At 42.4% G+C, this 19280-nt stretch overlaps 2 protein-coding genes and 1 long non-coding RNA gene across 4 annotated transcripts; 1 reads left to right on the top strand and 2 right to left on the bottom strand.

Moving 5' to 3' along the window:
* Positions 1–100: 100 nt before the first annotated feature.
* LOC148319064 (uncharacterized) lies at positions 101–4417 on the bottom strand. Its single transcript, XM_088281869.1, has 9 exons — positions 4301–4417; positions 3154–3546; positions 2712–2789; positions 2158–2219; positions 2002–2088; positions 1779–1932; positions 1568–1684; positions 1431–1482; positions 101–420 (listed from the first exon to the last, which is right to left on the bottom strand). Exons 2-9 carry the CDS (start codon positions 3502–3504, stop codon positions 152–154), a joined length of 1170 nt encoding a protein of 389 aa, XP_088137995.1. The 5' UTR covers positions 3505–3546; positions 4301–4417; the 3' UTR covers positions 101–151.
* A 7908-nt stretch (positions 4418–12325) lies between these two features.
* Positions 12326–18393, top strand: egfl7 (EGF-like-domain, multiple 7). Of its 2 annotated transcripts, none has more exons than XM_088281673.1 (8): positions 12326–12495; positions 14286–14501; positions 14783–14917; positions 15973–16085; positions 16225–16383; positions 17380–17459; positions 17535–17691; positions 18219–18393. In XM_088281673.1, the coding sequence occupies exons 2-8, from the start codon at positions 14419–14421 to the stop codon at positions 18236–18238; spliced, it is 747 nt and encodes a 248-aa protein (XP_088137799.1). In that variant the 5' UTR covers positions 12326–12495; positions 14286–14418; the 3' UTR covers positions 18239–18393. The 2 variants fall into 2 exon arrangements, with proteins under 2 accessions (XP_088137799.1, XP_088137800.1); XM_088281674.1 differs by lacking the exon at positions 12326–12495 and adding an exon at positions 13337–13521.
* Positions 15472–16511, bottom strand: LOC148319063 (uncharacterized). The gene is made up of 3 exons (XR_015839781.1): positions 16192–16511; positions 15995–16074; positions 15472–15600 (listed from the first exon to the last, which is right to left on the bottom strand). It is a non-coding gene; the product is annotated as an uncharacterized LOC148319063 (long non-coding RNA).
* Positions 18394–19280: the final 887 nt, after the last annotated feature.

Genomic DNA, 19280 nt, shown 5'->3' with positions numbered 1-19280 from the left:
AGGCGCTGTGGAAATCAACAAGAAGAAGCTTGTAAGACCAAATTACGTTTTAATAAAACAAGGGAGGATCAGTAAAAAAATTACTCTCACATATTTTTATACACTATTTACATACACATTAGAATGCACAAAAATAAAACCAAGAGCAAAACTAACAGCATCCGAGTAGGTGCAGCAATTTTGCGTCCATGCCCTCTATGTCAGATTCTTCGCCCGAGTCGGGACACTTGTTGGGGGCGGGCGATCCGGGTGAAGTGGGACACGGCGCGGCGGGAGAGTTGGCGCCCTCTGCGGTGATGACGGCCTCCAACCACGAGGAGAGCGAGGACGACGAGGAGGAGAGGGAGGACACGAAGGAGGAGCAGGAGGAGGCCGGCGCGTCATCGCCGGTGTTCCAGGCGTCGCCGCCGTGACGCTTGGCTGCGGAAAATATACGTCAGTACAGACGGCGCACTGAAATGCTATGAGAGACTTGAAGCTGGAATGTTTTTGATCAGCGGCAAAATGTAGAATGTGGTCGGTCAACATGTAAAATATATTTTGGGAAATATTTCATGAAAATTTGACGAAAAATAATTAGTGGCGCACAAGATTAGCAGTTAGCCTCGCCAGCTTCGGTTATCCCGGTTGCTAAATTCACACCAGCGGCCATCTTTATTCATCATAGAAGGTGTTCTCTAAAACACTACGACACTTTGTCGCTTTACGACATTGATGTCATAGCGTGTTGTAAGACGAGGCATACTCGGGCTCCAAAAATGAATCATTTCCTTATTTCACAAATTCGGATTCACTCGGGCTATTTTTATACAGGAGGTTATACTGCTTGTTACTGGTAATTTTTGGTGAAATATTTTCATTGGCTTGTAGCCTCCAGAGACAGTGACGTCAGTGTCGTAAAGCGACACAACGGTCGCTTTCAGTGTCGTAAAGCAACAAAAATGTTATATTACACAACTTTTATGATGAATCGAGTTAGCACAGAGTTGTTTGCGTATTATTGGACATAACATTTTGTTGCCTCGTTACCGCCGGCGTGAATCTTTAAAGACTCTCACTGATTAAAACTACAGTAGCTGGAACGGTGAGTCGTATTTTTGATCGCTTCTTTTTATTTGTTTTTCTGCCGGGCCATTAAAATATGTCTTCCCAAAAAAGGGTGGGCACTACAGTACAGTGCCGAAAAAATTATATCGATAAAGTCATTGGTTAATTGACTTTAAAAAAAACAAAATCCCAATTTGTTCAAGCCATAAAAGGAGCAGGTCAATTTGTGGGATAGTTTTTAATTGGAGAATTTTGTGGAACATGATGAAAAATAATTTTTAAAATGTTTTGTTGAGTTTTTTTGGGTTCTGAATGACATTGGCCTTCAGCATTCACACACAAGAAACAAGACACTGTTTACGCCCGGTTGCATAACGTCTTACCTGGGTGACTGGCGGCTGTGGTGTCGCAGCGCCGCCTCCTCTTTTTGGGGCCCTGCGCACACAAAACATGAAACACACATTAAGATGGCGGGAAGGCCAGGCCATTCATGGTGTTCTCTGCGGGAACGTGAACGCACGACGTCGTCGTCGTTGCTGCTGGTGGAGCCGTCGGACGACATCTGCTCGTGCAGCTTCTTCTCCACGTAGGCCTGCTCGTAGTATTTAGCCTGCTGCTCCTTACTCAGCGACGTCCACTGTTCACACAAAATTAAAGGTGAAAATTGCATTCTACTCCAACGCAATGTCAATTTAAATTTGATTCATTTTCCAACCCAACTACAGACTCACCAGCTGTGCCAGAAACTTGTTGACAGCCACACTGTCCTTTTGCTCTAATTGGCTCTTCAACGCGGGGCGTCGCTCTCTGAGAAAACACATGAAGGCGTTCGGTGGCTTCTTGACTCCGGCCGGCTTGCGTCGCCGCTTGCACTTCCTTTTATGACTAAAGAACCCAAAAAATCCTGCGTCAAACGTACAAAATGCGTCTTATCGGGGACAGGAGAGGCCTTACCTGGAGGAGCAAGTGGATGCAACGGGAGGAAGAGGAGGAGGTGTGGCCTGAGAGGCGTCTACTGCCGCGTACAACACTTCCCCATTCCTACGATGTAAACAGGAAGTGAACATCTCGTCGTGGTCGTGTAAGCGTAGGTTTGCGTGTGTAACTCACAACATCCCAACGGCGTGCAGCGTGGCACCTTCAGGTAGCGGCACCACGGGCAGACTTTTTTTCTGGAGACACAAAAAAGCTGCAGTGGTGTCATAAGTCCACTAGATGTCAGTGTGTGCCTTTTGACAGGCAAGACAACACGTGGAAGTCCAAAATGTTCTTTGCCATCATATGAGGCTCACGTTGCAAACATCACAGCTCACCTGTTTTCTGGGATTGGTCATGCACTTTAACTATTGCAAGAACATTTTGTTGACCAAACTTCAAACAGTGTCTCTAAATTGTCTATGTGGTCGGCTTTCATCCAAATACCCCGAGGATCAAGAAAGATATTTTTAACTGCTGTTATACAGCATGTCCAGTTTTGATTAGGTTAGATAAGATTTACTTGATTGATTAGTTTCACACATGATGTCTGGGCAAGCATTACGACCCAAGTATTTGTTTTTGTATACAAACGTTACATTTAAATGTCACATATTGCTGCTCAGCAATGCAACATTGAAGATGAACTGTGTGGGGGTGTGTGTGTGTGTGTGTGTGTGTGTGTGTACCGGCTGCGGTGGAGCAGTTGGGAAGCTGAAGGAGGGCTGGCTGTGGACGACCTGTGGCGTCATCTGGCATGGTAAGTACTGCAGAGAGAGGAAAAGTGTGTTAATAATACCAAATGCGAACACACTGTCATATCAAATAAAATATATGGTGGAAGCGCGTAAATCGTAATTTGATTTTTTTGGACCCTTAAAGTCGCACAACAACATCCGAGGTCAAACGGCTTCAACTTTTAAAGCGTGTGATGTCACCAAATTGGGGGCAGGGAGGCGTGAGACATCAAGGTTTTTATTGCAAGTTTACATTCATCAAATCCGAACCAATGGTGTTTAAATTGGATGGTATGGAACATTTCTGCTACAAGTGGTCAGAAGTCTAACCTATCGCCTGCTTCATAAATACTATTTTTGTATTTTTGCACCTGACTCCATGTCATCCACTTACCTGGAGACGGAAAGGAGCCCCCGCCTGGCGGCTGAGGTGAAAGGGGTGCATGAGGTATGGGTTGAACTGTGGCCCGTATCGCATACTGGGCAGCGGCACTAACTGGGCATGCGGGACAAACGGCAACCGCAGAGGGAAGCGGGCCGGCTGAGGGCGGGCGTCGAAAGACATCCCGGCGTACACGGGAGACGGAGGGGGGTTTGAGGGCGGGTGATGATTTGGAGGGTGAGGAGGAGGAGTGTTGGTGGGGTCGCACATGATGTTGGAGCACAACTCTTGCAGGGTGTCGGCAACATCCTGCCACTCGAGCTCGCCTACAATCTGCTCAAACTCTTCCCTGAGCTTCTCCATCACTGCCCTGATGATCTAGCTCGCCCTAATTCTGGCCTTCTGCTGTCACAGACACACACACACACACACACACACATTAGATAGATAAATAGATTAGAGAGATAGATTAGAGAGATAGATAGATATTATGAATGCAACAAGGATTAATTTGAAAAGTATGTAAAAACCAACAAATGATCCAAGTTGCGGATGTAACTATTCATGTGCACAAAACGCAAAAAAAATCTTTAAAGACCATCTCCATCTTATATTCGTTCATTTTACAGGGACTTCACAGTGGAGTAGACTGATATAAGATTAAAATACAGAGCATGATGCAACGAGTAACGAGCCATTCCATTGAAAATGCGGAGACGAAAGTGTGACGTCATATAGACTAGACACTGGTGGTAGGTTAAGCATTCAAATACATACATACAATTACTTTAATAATCCCCGCCAGCAAAATGAAGGGATAAAATGCTCAGAATAGACAAGACTTGCGCTAAATGCAGAGCGGACATTCTGCACTCGCCTCCATTTTGTGAACGAAACAACATCGTATATGTCTCACAAATGATGATTTTAACAGAAAAAAATGGTATTTGTTGTTTTTTTCCCCCTACTATACATAAACGTTCAAGTACATTTTTTTTTCACTTTTTCAAAACAATAGTTGTGTTCACACCTTTTAGGAAACAAGTGACACTTTTGGATTGGCTGTTCAGCTAGCAGTTAGCTAAAACGCCCAAGTTGTACGTACGGATTTTGGCTTTTTTCCATTTTCAATTTTTATGTTTTATAGACAGCATCTTACCGACCGTAGTTGATCCACTAAACTTGTTTATTAGTCGGTCTGGCGTGTTGGCAGTGCTGCAAAACTTGTTAGATTTTTGGGCAGTTTGCGGTCTAGCGGTCTCGGTCTTACGACATACTGGAGTTGCTGGAAGCTCCGCCCCCACCTTTCCGAAGTGGGTTGCCATGGTAACCCAGGCAGCGTCATTAGCTCACGTGAGTCAAAAGTTCAGTAACCAATTTGCTTTTGACTGATATTGTCCACTCTTTGTTCCCCCATTTTATTCTATTTATAGTTTTTTTTCATGGGATCTTTGACTTTCTCCTATCTTGACCAATTTCTTAATTCCATTCTCCACATTTCCTTCCCATTTTCCTTTGTTCCACCTTTCTCCCCTCCGGTTGTCCTTCTTTCCTTCCGTCTACCAGCATCCCCAAACTGCTTTAATATCCTCCTGTCTTCATTTTGCACTCAAAAACTAACAAGGTCATTTACAAATTGTAGACTGACTCTACTTTTGGCCCTTCCTGTACATAAAATAAAGACTGTAATCCACTATTTGTATTCTTAAAGACATTGAATTCAAAGCTGTTTTTCATGTGGGGCAGGTTTAAGACCACACTCCCTTTTTCAAGAACGGCTCTTGACATAATGATCTACATGGTAATAAAACTAAACCATACTGCTATCAATAATAAAAATAAGGCTAGCGAATGGACATCTGGGAACATGTCAACTCATATACGAGGACGTGGTGTATTAGTTTGTTCACTTTGTGAGTTTCTGATTGATCCTTTGTAAAGTGGCATTGGAGGATTTGTTTATTCACTCAACTGCAGAGAGGACAGGCGTCCATTTCAGGGAACACGTTAGGGTAAATGTGAAAAAAAAGGAAATCACTGTTAGTAGCATTATATGATATTTTTTGTTTCCTGAGGGGAAAATTATGAGTTGATTTGGGGTGGGGCACATAATTCTTCCAAGCGAGCAGAGGCCATTATTTGAGGAAATATGGCATCCAAACGGACTTGCACTTCATTGTATATGGGACTTTGTTGTTATTGTTTTCAATCAAGCGTGCCAAAAAGAAAAAAAAAAGAAAAAAAAAACAACCACGCTTTGACATCAAAGCTGGAATATCTGGGTGCCAGGGGGGTGTCCTCCATTTTTATGTTCTCCCGCCCCAAAAATCAGGCTCATGTATTTTGAGCACTTTTATGGTTTCCAAATGTTTCCTGTGACTCAGCAGGGGTTTGGTGGCCTTTAAGGACGTCGGCGACGCAGTCAAACCCAAAACAAGTGAACAAGCTCATTCTACTTATTTTTTTTGTCCTTGAAGGCAACAGAGCTGAATTATCTAAATCCGGGATATCGCCTATTCCTACGATATTAGCCTCCTTTGCTGGGTTCTGTGTAAAAGGTACTGGACTCTGGATCCTACTCATATGCCTCTGATGCAACAATTTTGCAGGAGGCTAGAAGGGAATGAAAGATGATTCTGATTCTGAAGAGGCCGTGGGTCATTGGGCTGTTTTTAAAGGGTTGTCATACCTCCGTTCACCAAGAGGGGGCGCACATGGCTTTGCCTTCATTTCAGTCTGCGTGGATGTGACTTGTAAAGATAAATTACGGCCTTTTGAAAACCACAAATTGTCATCCACAACTTTAGGTACCACAGAGGATTTTTTCAAATGTTCTAATATTTCTGTTATTCTTTTCATCGATGAATTAAAATAACTGAAAATGTTGTAGAATCAAACCCACGACCTCCAAACTGTGAGGTGGACGTGTTAACCATTCGCTCACCGTGCCGCCATATTTACTCTTTAAAAAAAAGAAATCTCTCTAACAAGTAGACAATTTGCATCAGCAAGCACCATTAAAAGTGAGCTATTGCAGGATCGATTACATATCAAAGCCACCCAAAAAAAAAAAAAAAAAGAATAACGCTGTATTAAAACAACTTAACAACACTCAGCAGACAATCTTATGATACATAACAGCGCCCAATAAACGCAAGCACAGTTAATGCATTTATGAGAAAAAGCAGAGAAAAGTTCTCCAGAAGACTTTTCTCCACTGTAACTTTAATAAAAACACAAAGTTAGCGAGTGGGAGGCGTTCATTCATCACCATTATGAAACACTCACTCAATCTCAGGCCGAGGCGCCCGCTTGCTGGGAGCCTATCAATCATGCCGAGCGATGACCGATTGCTGGCTAACCGCACGCAGCCAAACAAATGTTAGCGAACCATTATTAATAGCCAGCGTTGCTGCTACGTAAATATTTGCTTTTATGACCTAGTGCGAGCGCTCGCGTGATGCTGAACCGTAACGTTATTGTTGACTTTTATTAGGAGACGGCGTAAAAAATACAGTGAGACCCCTTTCCCTGCGGTTCATAGTTTTTGAGACCCTCATATCTCGCTCTCTCTCTCTCTCTCTCGCTTGAAAAAGTGTTTCTTCATTCAATTTAGATTTGCAACTTCAGGAGAGACAAAAGACGAGCGAAAGGTGTCCGAAGACATCGTGCCTCTTTATACAACTTCATTTGAACAGCCTCCCCCCCTCTTGTGCACTTTGACCGCTGACCCTCACACACATCCACGCACACATGCAGCACACACACAAACACAAATAACAGACAAGCACTCGCAAACATCGCAGACGTCTGACAAAGCAAAACGCTGATAAGAGGTTACGCTCCTCAAACATCTTCTGGTTGTTTGGTGTCTGACTCCCCCCTGAACACACACACACACACACACACCCCCACACACCAACGTCCCCCCCCCCCCCCCCACACACACAAGCCTGGCGTCTTAGTGTGCAGGTGCTTTCATGCATCCTACCAGGTCACATGACGTAATCTAATTTGGGAAGAGGAGTCGTAGGGTCATTTTTAAACCTGATAACTTTGTTGAGTGTAGTCTGAAAGTCTGGCTGGTGAGACAGATTATCTGATTTTTGGGGAGCGGGTTAAATGGCCTTTTCAAACTTGTGTTGGTTGGGGAAAGAAGAGAGGGAGGGCGGGGGGAAATCAGCAAACGACAGCGCTAAGGTGTCCTTGAACGCATCACAGGACACATGAGAAGTTGTAAATATTATTACAGCTGCTGCTGCTACTACTTCTACGACTAATTATAATAATTATCTTAATAATGCTAAAAAAGCAACAGATTATTATTCTGTGACTGTTTGCCACTCCTCCTGCTAATTTCAAACATTTTTTTTTTTTAATGAAAAAAGTCTGGTAGTCTAATACCAACGGATATATTTGAACACAAACGGTGAGCAACACATGTAGACAGACAATTGCACAAAACACACAGGCATATATTCTTTGTCCTCGTTAAAAAAAAAATTTGTAGTTGATGATATAGTTTAAGTCTTTAATCTCTATAATTATAAACATTATTGGAAGTAAAGTGTCAATGAGTTGCATTTTTTTCTCCTTGGATTCACGGCAGGGTTGTGCTTCTTCGGGCACATCCCGCCTCTTGTGGTGCCCGTCTCGTCCCTCCTGACACAGCCCGGTGTGTTATTGTTGTAGGGAAGCAGCCGGCGAGCGGAAGTTCTGCTCTCGGAGATTGAAGCCGGTAGCTAAAATGACGTTTCCCGTCCACCATCTTGGCCCAAGTGTTGTGCCTCCATTCAAAGTGGCAAATCCCAGCGAGGGAGGCGCCAAGGGGTGTGCGGGGGTCGCGGGGGTCCGGTCTGCAGGATTCAGATAAATCCAGAGGGGAGTGGGCAGGAAGTGCTCTCACATCACTTCCTGTCTTTGTTTCTGTCGCTATTTTCATGGCTTGGAATGTCGCTCCCGTGGCGCGGGGGAGGGGGCGGGGAGGGCGAAGGAATTCAAAACAAGTTCATTAAGTTGCGGGAGAACCGCGAGTTGAGAGAAAGGTTTCTCGAGGCTCGGAGCGTCGCCCGCCTGGGGCCGCGCCCTGATCACATCCTGTGGTGGACGGCCGCACTCCCACACGCCAGCTAATCCGTCGTCTTCAATATCCATTGGAGGTGGGAGGAAATCTCATATGTGCAAGTCTCGAAACCTTACCCCTCACAACAAATTGACATTTCCGTAACAAAACGACAAACCGGCATGGAATTAGGGGGTGAAAATAAAAATAAATAAATGAATTAATTGAAAAATATATACAAGCCGCACCAGACTATAAGCCGCAGTTTTCTATGTTGAACGATTTTGTACTGTGAATGCACTTAAAGGTACAAAAACCGATTGTTTAAAACAGTGCCTTTTAACACAGCAACAACTTTGCTGATTAAAACAGAACCGACCCAAGAGAAAAATAAATTGAGATTTATTGATCGTATTTTCTTAACTATAGAGCGCCCCTAGGGGTGAAAGAAAAATCCACAGATTGTATGAGCCGCATGTTTCAAAAGCAGCGGCTTATAGTTCGGAAAATACGGCAACTATTTTTAGGAGTTCATATGTACCTGTGGTCAAAAAAAGCAAATCATGTTAGCAATGTAACACTTCTCCTGTTAGCATGACGCTACTGTTAGCATTGTCACAAAACATTTTTCACGTTAGCATGCTAAGGTGAACTGTGTTGTTGTTGAAAATATTAGCGACTAGTCGGGTGGGCAACCTGCTGCAACATCAGGTGGTCCCGAAGGACAAGTGGGAACAGATGGCCCGACCGGAACCCCCCCAACCCCCCCCTCAAAACGCTGGTTGCTTTTGATGTGGTGTCCATCCACAGAAGTGGCGGCTTGCGTGAGCGTCTTGGGTTGCACGTGGCCAGAAATTCAATCTTCTTGTTGGCAGTCTGAAAAGAACCATAGTGGCTCTTGGACCTTGGCACCAATTTGTCAAAACGAGCTCTGAGATCCATCTGGATGCATTCAAAGGCAGATCAAATGATTCCCAATGCCTCGTGTTTTCTATTGAGGCTAAGCTAACAATAAGAATTGGCACGCTAATGGTCCAGGCCGCATTTTGGGCTATGGCAAGCATGATTTACACTTTTGGACCTTTGTTGCCGCGGGAAATTCTTCCAAGTACCGGTTGACTCCCACAGGTGACAAGAATCTCCTTGATAACAAGTAATTGGTTAATTTATTGTACATTTATTGCCCGCCAATCGCATATGCATACTGTGTTTATAGAGTGAAAAACAGCACCAGTTCAGAAGCTCAGCTTTAGCGGAAATGTTTCTTACAAAAAAGTCAACATGATGATTTTGGACATCCCAATCGGGTTGCTTCCCGTATTAGCTTACATGCTAATAGAGCTATTCAATTTGGCCGTCTGCAAAAGCTGTCAAGCTGTCAGCAAATGTTGGCCATGCGCCAACCGGGTTCCCCCAGGACTCCGCCAAGAAGGAAATTTTTTTATTAAGCTGGACTTTGTTGACCTCTTAGCTGCAGGAATTTCTTGCAAGTGCTGGCTGTTGCCTATATGTGAAAACAATCTACTATATTGTTTATTACACTGGCAGTTTCACATTTTTGGCCTAAGGAAACCTTGTAGCTACAGGAGTTTCTGGAAAGTACTGGCTGTCATTGACATGTGACAACAATCTACTGTATCTTTTCCATGTCCAGGCTGTGAGGGAGGGCTAAATCTGACAGAAACAACCAATATTGCACATTCCTAACATTTAGCGTCTCGCCTTCCACAAAAGCTGTCAAGCTGTCGGCAAATGTTGGCGAAGCTCCAGCCGGGTTGAAGGAACATCCAATCCCCCGCGTGATACCGCGAGCTCCAGCTAATATTTATGGATTTGTGCCGGGAGAAAGTATGAAGTCACTCCGGGACAACGCTTTCGCAGGAACATTTGGAAAAATCCAAGAGGGTACGCCGGGGTTAGAAACACGGAGGGAGGCCGTTCAAGGGGCATTACAACTCACACCGGCCAGCTAAATATGCACGTTATTAGTCAGGGGTACGCCGCGCACACGTTTTGAATCAGCTCGCCTTTACACCAGGAAGCTCTGGGACCACCAAGGAAAGCAGGAAGGTGGGGTAAGGAGGGGGGCGGGGGGTGGGGCAGAATCAGACAAGCATGCCTCGGCTGGGGAGGAGGCTGGTAGAGGAAGAGGGTGTCAGGCCTCGGATGGCAGGATGTCCTGTTTGGATGGAAACCCCACTGAGCAGAAAAAAAAATAACATGTGACATTGCTCGTGATTCCCTAGATTTGCTTGAAATTGTTCGCTTAGGATGCGGACATGGTCAATGTGATCTTGTGACTTAACGTTCACGTAAGTCGTCTTGAGCACAAGTTAACAATGCCAACCAGCATTGCAAAAAATTTTTTTTTTCCTTTTGACACACCGTACTTTCCATTCTGTCCATAGACAAAAAAAAAAGGCTTTTTATTTATACAGCTGAGTGTGGTATATTTACATTTGCAGGAATTTCTTGCAAATACTGGCTGTGTCCTATAAGTGACAACAATCTCCTTGTTCTTTTTTTTCTGATATGATGATGACAGCCTTTATTTGTGCATAAAAGTTGCTATGTTTCAGCTCCCCAGACCTCAACCACTAATTGATCGCAAATTGTTGGACACCGTAGTGCAGGAATTTCTTGCAAGCACCGGCTGTGTCTAATAAGTGACAACAATCGCCTGTTTGTTTTTAAGAAGATGCTGATGAAAACTTTTGTTACTAAATAAAAGTTACTGATGTGCTCTCAAGACCTCCACCACTAATTGATGGCAAACTGCTGGACAGCTCGCTACAGGAATTTCTAGCAATTACTGGCTGTGTCCTGCAAGTGAAGATGGTGACCATCTTTATTTTTATTTATTAAACATGACAAAAGAAACGTTACGATGTTTAAGGTCCCCAATCTACGGTGGAAACTTTCTGGAGACCTCATTGAAGGAATTTCTGGCAAGTACTGGCTTTCTTTCGCAGATGACTAATCTGACTTCTTTTTTCAACTCCTACTACTACTGTTTACAATTTTATGTGACTTTGTAGCCCCAGAATTGATCATCCTCTCCATAAATGTTTTTCCTGACTGGACCAACTCTTACCGCGCTGATGTCTGCACTCCCAAGTCCTAACATTTGTGAAACACGTTGATTTGCCAGGCAAGCTGCCCGCCCTGGTCCGAGGTCAGCGTCTCTCGCCCTTTAGCCAAAATCTGTCTGACGCAGATCCGCTTCCTGCCAGAGCGAGATTGGTATTGTTCGCAGGGAGCCGGCATGGCCATCTCTCAACGCAGCCGTTTCCTGTTTCCTGTGGAGGAGGAAGTGCCGCCGACATTAAGCCCGCCCCCCTCTGCTGATGCGCCTTTGGATTTCAATGAACGAAAGCTGCCGCATTGCCTGCACTGATTTGGTATCCTACTCTGTGTAGTCAACATGCCAACGTGGACATAATTAATTGTAATTGATTAAACAATCGTAATTAGTTGTCATTGGTTTTTCAAGCGTGTTTGGTCGGTTTTATCCCCCCCCCCAAAAAAATGTTTTGTTTGAGTTTTGTTCTAAGAAATTTTACTAGAAATTTTACTATTTTTAAGTCACAAATAAGTATTCGGTAATTGGCTTTGTGTTTTTGTACATCCTGTCATGACTTTTTGACTGAAGCTAATAAAAAATTTAAAAAAATCGATAAATTAGTCAATTACCATTTTTTTTTTGTACCCATAAATTACAAAATGGACTTTCTCGTTGTTTGTGGCTCAAATGAGCTACTTTTCTTTGACCCGGGAACACAATATTCTATTCTCATCTCAATTGGGTGGTCCAAGGATGAGGTAAAACCCCCGTTTGTACGGGCCTGCTCATTAAAACTGCATTAAAAGTCTGTCTCATAAACCAGTAAGATAAATACATCCCAAAAAAGTGCTTCCTAAACACTTTTAGTCTTGGGATGAGAGCCTGTTTGTGCATTAGTCAACTTTTCTTTTCCCTTTTTTTTTTCCTTCTTTTTTATCAAGGCCCAACAGTGACAGGAAGTCCGCTTTGGGGATTGTCCGTGCAGTTCCTGCCTTAGTTGCAACAGGAAGCGCGGCATAAAACCAAGAGGAAAAACGCCCAAGGATCATTTTGGAGCGCAGGAGAGGACCACCGCTGCCACCGGGACCACTGGGACCAGCGAGACCAGCGCCACAGAACACACGGACGGCTCCATGATGGAGGAGGCAGCCACTGGGCCGCAGAGCCGTAGCACAAGGGGCACCACAAGGTCCTCCACCCACACATTTAATGGCCTGCATATGCACAGGTAAAAAAAAAAAAATCATGATGAATGATTTTCTTCTTTTATTATTTATTTTTTACTTTCTCTTTTTGAAGGAACTTTTGTGTACTTAAATTTTAATGTTGGAATATTCTACGTAATTGTACAATACATTTTAAGATTTTTACATTTTAATTTGTTGTTTTAACAAAACTAAATGGTGTATTAAAATTTTAATTTTCAAATATATTAAAGAAAGGATGCATTTTTGTTTAATATTGTCCCTCCTCCCCCTAAAAATAGTGTATTTTTGGTTGCTTAAAAAGGAAAATGAATACACTCACCATTCTTTTGATAATGTGATAAAAAATAAAAGTAAAAACAGTGATAAACAAAAAATAGACAATTTACTCTTTTAAAAGTATAGTCTTTTTTTAATTTGAATTATTCATGTCTATGCTATATTTACATATGCATACTTATATATAATTATAATTTGAGGGAAGAAAATTTCCCAAAAACATTTCAGTGTACATTTGTGCATTAAATGAAATTTCCTTTTTTTTTGATAAATACATTTAAAAATGTAAAAAAAAGAAAGCACACAAATCAACTAAACATATTACTTTTTAAAGTGACTTTCTCTAACTCAAAATACACTTAAAATATATAACAAAAGATAAAATATCAGTCGTTCTATAGTTTGTGATTTTTTTGTATTTTCAATTATTCGTCATCAAAGAGAGACAAAAAGCAGTGTGTACGAGATGACGTCACTGAGAAGCTAGGGGTCCATCTGGGGGTGGTGGGAGAGGGGGGGGTCACAAGTGGGGGGAGGTACTCCCATCACCCCCCCCGTGCGCATCGTGTGTGTGACAGTCTGAACTGACCAGCCACTCACACGCAAATACACGCGCGCACACACACACATTCACCGGATTCATTATGACTATTCATCGGATTACTATGATTGGGATAATCATGAGTGGATTTGAATTGGACTATTAGCCGGAACCGAGTTTGTTGGACTTTTTTTTCTCTTCTACTTTTTGGATATTTCACACAGCAAAGGTGACTGTTGAGTGCGCGCTTCTTTTCGTTTTGTCAGTGTGCGTGGGTCGCACGCGTGTACGTGTGCGTGTACTACGTGCAGGCTTTAGTCGCTTCGTACGTGCACGCGGCAGTTGAACGTGAGCGCGCTCGTCGTGAGTGCGGGAAGTCGCCGTTGTCGGGAGGGAACTGGGAAAAAAGGCGTCCTCGTGTGGACACTTGTGGTCATGACACGGTCTCTCTCTTGACGTACAGGGCCGTCGCAACACATATCAAAAAAATAATTGTAGGTAAATTAACGAATTAACCTTGATAAAATAATACAAAAATAATGACTTTTAAAAAATGTTGAAGTTTTTTTATGGAAAAAATTAGGAACAAATTATACTTAAGTTTTGTTTTTTTTTTTACAGAAAATGCACAGATGTTTAAATGGATCACAAGTGTTACTAATGTAAATGTACTAATTCTACGTGAACTCCCTCTAGTGGTATGCGGTAGAATCGCTGCCTAAGTAAATTCATTATTAATTCATTTGCTTAACTTTTACATCCAATGCATTTTAATCAAATAACTCGTTTGTACATTTAAAAATATGTTTACAGTTAAATATAGCATTTTGAACATTTTTTGAAGAACACCTAGGACTGCTGCACTACTGTATTTGAATTTTGGTCCTTATGTTGGAAAACGGAGAGCCTGGGGGGGGGGCGGGGAGGTTGTACACTGAGTAAAGTTTTCTGTGATGCAATAAAACGAGCACTCTGCCTGTTTCTGCCTCACAGGTGGTCCCCCGGTTGGCGGAGCGCATTCCAACCCGCCCTGGTCGTCCCCTCTTCTCCTTCACTCCGGCTGGCACGGCTCCGAAGAGCGTGAGAGAAAAAGAGAGCAAGAGGGGGAACGTCGTGGGAAAGGAAAATGATCCAAACGACGTTCCTCGCCGCCCTCCTCGTCCTCCATGCCGCACCTGCGCCCTCGTCCTACGCGCACTACCACCACGGGTAAACCAAAGCCATTGGTGGCTCACTAAAAAAAATACACTTCTTGCATAAGACAAAAGGGCATAGTGGTAAAGACATAAAATGATTCATACAAACTGTGAAAATTTCCACATATAGCGGATACATATTTTTATATTAGAATTTATCGTTATTATTTTAATTGGATTAACTTCAAAACATTCTACACACTGTCCCTTTTAGAACTATATATATATATATATATATATACATATTAATATAATATACATAAAACAATGTTTTCTTTCGTGTCCTTTTGCTAGGAGGAGGGTATGTGGCGGCCGGGACCAGCATCGTCAGCATCATCGCATCGTCATGGCAACCGAATCGTATGTCCTGCCGCAGCACAAGCCCTACATGACTGTGTGTAAGGCCCACCGCCTCTGCAGCACTTACAAGTGAGTCTGCCAAATCCTCACAAATATTGCCACGCAAAATACTGAATTTCATCTTTCTAGTTTTAATTTTTAAAGCGTTATATTTTAGAACTATGTTACATACAAGTTAATGTTTAAAATGTCCATGGATATCTCAGAAAAAAATATAAATCAGGCTTTTATATATATATATATATATATATATATATACTGTGAATAAGGTTTTAAAAAATGCACACTAGGTCAGATGTTTACTCAATATGATGCATCTAAGCACTCTCACACACGCACACATGAACACAAGTGGGTCAAAGCAAAATGTAGTGTAGTTATAAAATACTTTGTGTAAGTACGGGAAATGTGCGCCCACTGAGACAGCTCTGCTTGTTTATTTTGGTCGTCCTCCTCCCGGCTCACTCGTTCCCACCACGGCCAGCCAGCTCCATTTTTAATACTTTTTCTTTCTTTTTTTTTTTTAAACTCTTGCTGCACCACTTTGGTCAAATCAAAGCACTCACTTTTGTCTTCATGAAGGCAATGTGCATTCCCTGTCATCAGAGTTAAACGGCAACTGCAAAGCAGCTGGATCTCTTCTTCTTCCTCTTAGTTATATATTCTTCCTCCTGAGTAAAACTTTTCCCGACGTCTGCGGTAGGCCGACAGTGTGTTTACACAAATTAATACACATCCTCCAAGTCATCATGCTATAAACAAGATGGAAAGGTCAGATACGTGAAATCGGCGACAAACTGGCGAGTAGAAATTTGCCCAATTCATGAAAACAATTCTTCACAATGTAGTCTCGGTCATCTGCATAGTTTGCCCAATTTAAATTTAGTAGCCATCGCAAATGACCCTCAGAAATGCTCTAAAATTATGTTTTGAATCAAAGTGGACAACTTAAAGCTGTGCTGTAGGACATGATGATGATGATAATAATAATAATAATAATAATAAAAATGGTATCTCTACTCATCCTAGCCATGTTTGCCAAATATCATTTTGCTAAGTCAAATAGATACTCTTCAGGACCTTGCTTCTTACGGTGTTTAATGTTTGCGTTTTTGTCTCCACAGAACGGTGTACACGGTGGCTTACCGGCTAGTGAGCAGAATTGCGTCTTTCTCAAACTTCTATCCCGAATGCTGTCCGGGTTGGAGACGCTTTCACTCGCTTCACTGTAACCAAGGTAAACATTGAGGATGTATTTCTATCCATGCTAAGCTATATGCTAATGGCTAGTTGAGGGTGAAATGCTACAAGCTATTCTAATTGGTGGTCAAAAGGGAACCTACCAGTCATGAATGATTATTTTTTTTGTATTCCAGATGTGGACGAGTGTGTGGAGCAGCATCCATGCTCTCATGGTTGTGTCAACACCGTCGGTAGTTTCCGCTGCTTGTGCCACGACGGCTTCGTCCTGGCCGAGGATGCTCGCTCCTGCCGCCGCTTCGGAGCGCCCGATTCAACTTTAGCGTCACCATCAGGTGGGAGCAGGAAACACATAGACTAACCTGCGCCTATGTTGTGTATTCTAGTGAAGACGAAGAAGACAAAGATGAGATCATAGCCAGCCTCGCGGCTCATTATTACTTTTGGTACGCGCTATGCCGCTCTCAACTCGTACCGTGAGTAATAATGCACTGCGACTGGCGCCCCCTACAGCTTTGTCACAATTATGTTTTTTTAAATTTTTTTTACATAAACCTCCTCCTACTCAGATTGTTTCATGTCAATAAATTGTTACAGTTTTCAGCCTTGCAACAGGGTTCCCGCTTTCTGGAATAGTCCAAAGTGCTTTGTTTTGAATGGTGCAGTGAGTTGATGTTGTTTTATCAGAAAATGAAAAAAAAAAATCTAAATTAAAATGCAGTCATTTTGTGCTTAAATGACCAATGCTTCGATAGGCAGGACTACAGAAGTGTCTTGACTTGAAAACATTTGTGGAGGAGATTTCCATGTCCGGCTGAGAAAATGTAAAAAATGCAAGGTCGGCAGAGAGCAAAATCCCGCCGTTGGAGGAGTTTTTTTTGTTGGCCCGCTTGGCTGACACCTGTGCGTTTAGTTCCAGTTGGTCCTGGTTCCAACTCCGTCTGAGTTCACGGCGTTCCCGCTCTGTCAGTAACGGAGCACATCTGGGAGAGATTGAATAGGTCTATTTCTAGTCACCTCCACTTTCCTACCATTCTCATATCCTAACCCCGCGTGTTTTACATTCCCTCAACCTCGCTGCTACTCCTCCGTCTGTGGCGGCTTTACAGATACCACCTGCCACCAATTTATATTTTGTGGACTGTCCAGCATTTTTTATTGAGCTATGCTAAGCTAAAATTAGCTAAGATTGACAAAGCCAGGCATTAAGTTACAAAAACGAGTCTTAAGAAGTGCCTGCTCCACAGTCCCTCAGCCTCCGACTGCGGCAGCTCTACAGATGCCACTTTAGCACCACTCGCTAACGTTGCGCTTCCTCACTGACACTGCAGGCGAAATATCAGGCATCATCTCCGACAACGTGACAGAGGAAGTGCAGAACTTGAGGAGCAGAGTGGAGCTTTTGGAGAAGGTATGTACACAAACGGATTTCTTTTTTTTTTTTTTTCTTTGCGCGTCATTGTTATTTTTTTGTAATTCCCCGCAGAAGCTGCAGGTGGCGCTGGCGCCCTACAACAGCGTTTTCCCAGAGGAGGGCGTGTCGGAGAATAGCGCCACCTTGCTATCGCACTCCTTCCGCCAGCTGGACCGCATCGACTCCCTAAGTGAGCAGATTGGATTCCTAGAAGAGCGTCTGGGAACCTGTAAGTGAAGCGCAGGAAATCCAGCAACATTTAGACGGGAAAGAAAATAATTAAACACAATAGCTTGTACATGTAGCATGATTAAAAAAAAGAATTACAAAAAAATGTGGAAAAAAAATAATTCCAGTGAAACATTTCATGAAGAAGATTTGCTAGCTTAGACACAAAAGTTAACATTCAGGTAAAAAAAAATGTCAGCATGAAGAGGAACCTCTTGTTTCAAAAGCTTTATTGTTAGGTGAAAATAAGTGTTGGTGCTAAAAAGTAAATGAAAATCAACACTTAGAGGAGTAACCTAAAATCTGGGTTCTCTGCTAAGGCAGGCTATGCTAGAACAATATTTTAAGAAAAACCGATGGGGAAACTCAAAGACTTTTTGAACATGTACCCCAAACATCAGTTTTTGTGCTAAGGCTTAAGCTAGGCTGCAGTTGTGCCTCGAGTTTAAAAATGTTTTTATTTGGAAGGCTCTTCAGGCCAGAGCACCCCGAAGAATTACCTTGTAAACATTTTTTTCTCCCCTCTAGGTTCCTGCCAAGAAAACTAGCTGGAACCAAAACTAAAACAACATGGCCGCCACACGCACATATCAAGATTGTACTCATGGAGTGCAATTTTTGCACAAATCAACTCGGGGATGTTTTCCCACAGGTTCGCTTCCACAAAGTCTTCAAATAACCAACTTTGTGTCTTTGATACGTCCAACAACGGTAACATGTCTCTGGGGGTTCTAATAATAGCCACCAAAAATGTAAACAGTCATGTCTTTGTCTTTAAATTTGGGATCACTAACATATCTTTGATGTTACCAAAAAATGAAGCCTCATTTCAAAAACAAGTAGTAGTATTTTTTTTTTTATTTCAAACAACTAATATTGTGTCTTTGATGTTTCAAACAGTAATTTGGAAAACCCCATCATTTTTTCCAACAAAATATCTGATATGTTAATGAACCTAACAAAGTGACTGATGATTCCAAACATTAAGTCTTCATTCCATAAAATTCTTTATGACAGCATTGAATCTTTGATGCAATGTTTTGGATGAAACATGTCAATGCAGTAACCTCTTCCGTATCAAACTAACAAGCATCCATGATGTTTCAAATAATAACCAACACGTCTTTGAGGTTTCAAATAACATGAACCCAAATCGTCAAGAGCAGCTTTGTCTTCACAAGAGGACCTCTGTTTTTATCTTGAATTTTTTTTCTTTCACATTTTATTTAAAATTACAACCAGTTATTTCTCAGTACACATTTGTTTTTGTAACTTTTTTTTAAATAAAAGAACATCAGTGAATAAAAATGTGACGTGTGATCAATGACGAAGTGAACAGTGGACAAACTCTCAGGAAGAACTTGAAGGATCGAGCCGCAAATAAATAAAATCAAATAAAAAGGAATCAATTTATTGAAATCTTTTGCAAGGCATTCACATTTATCCCACTTTTTTAGTCAGTCAATTGAAAAAGCAGAAATCATGACATCGTCAATATTAGCCTGAATACTGCCAATGGGGGGGGGGGCGGGGCTTAGTGACCACACACACACGCGCACGCATCCACAAAGACATATGCACACATACTGC

Source organism: Idiotropiscis lumnitzeri, chromosome 18, assembly GCF_059441095.1.
Source record: "Idiotropiscis lumnitzeri isolate Australia: NSW breed Sydney's pygmy pipehorse chromosome 18, RoL_Ilum_1.0, whole genome shotgun sequence".
NCBI classification, from domain to species: Eukaryota; Metazoa; Chordata; class Actinopteri; order Syngnathiformes; family Syngnathidae; genus Idiotropiscis; species Idiotropiscis lumnitzeri.
Note: the sequence above shows the minus strand (reverse complement) of the source record. Positions and strands in the feature narration are given on the sequence as shown.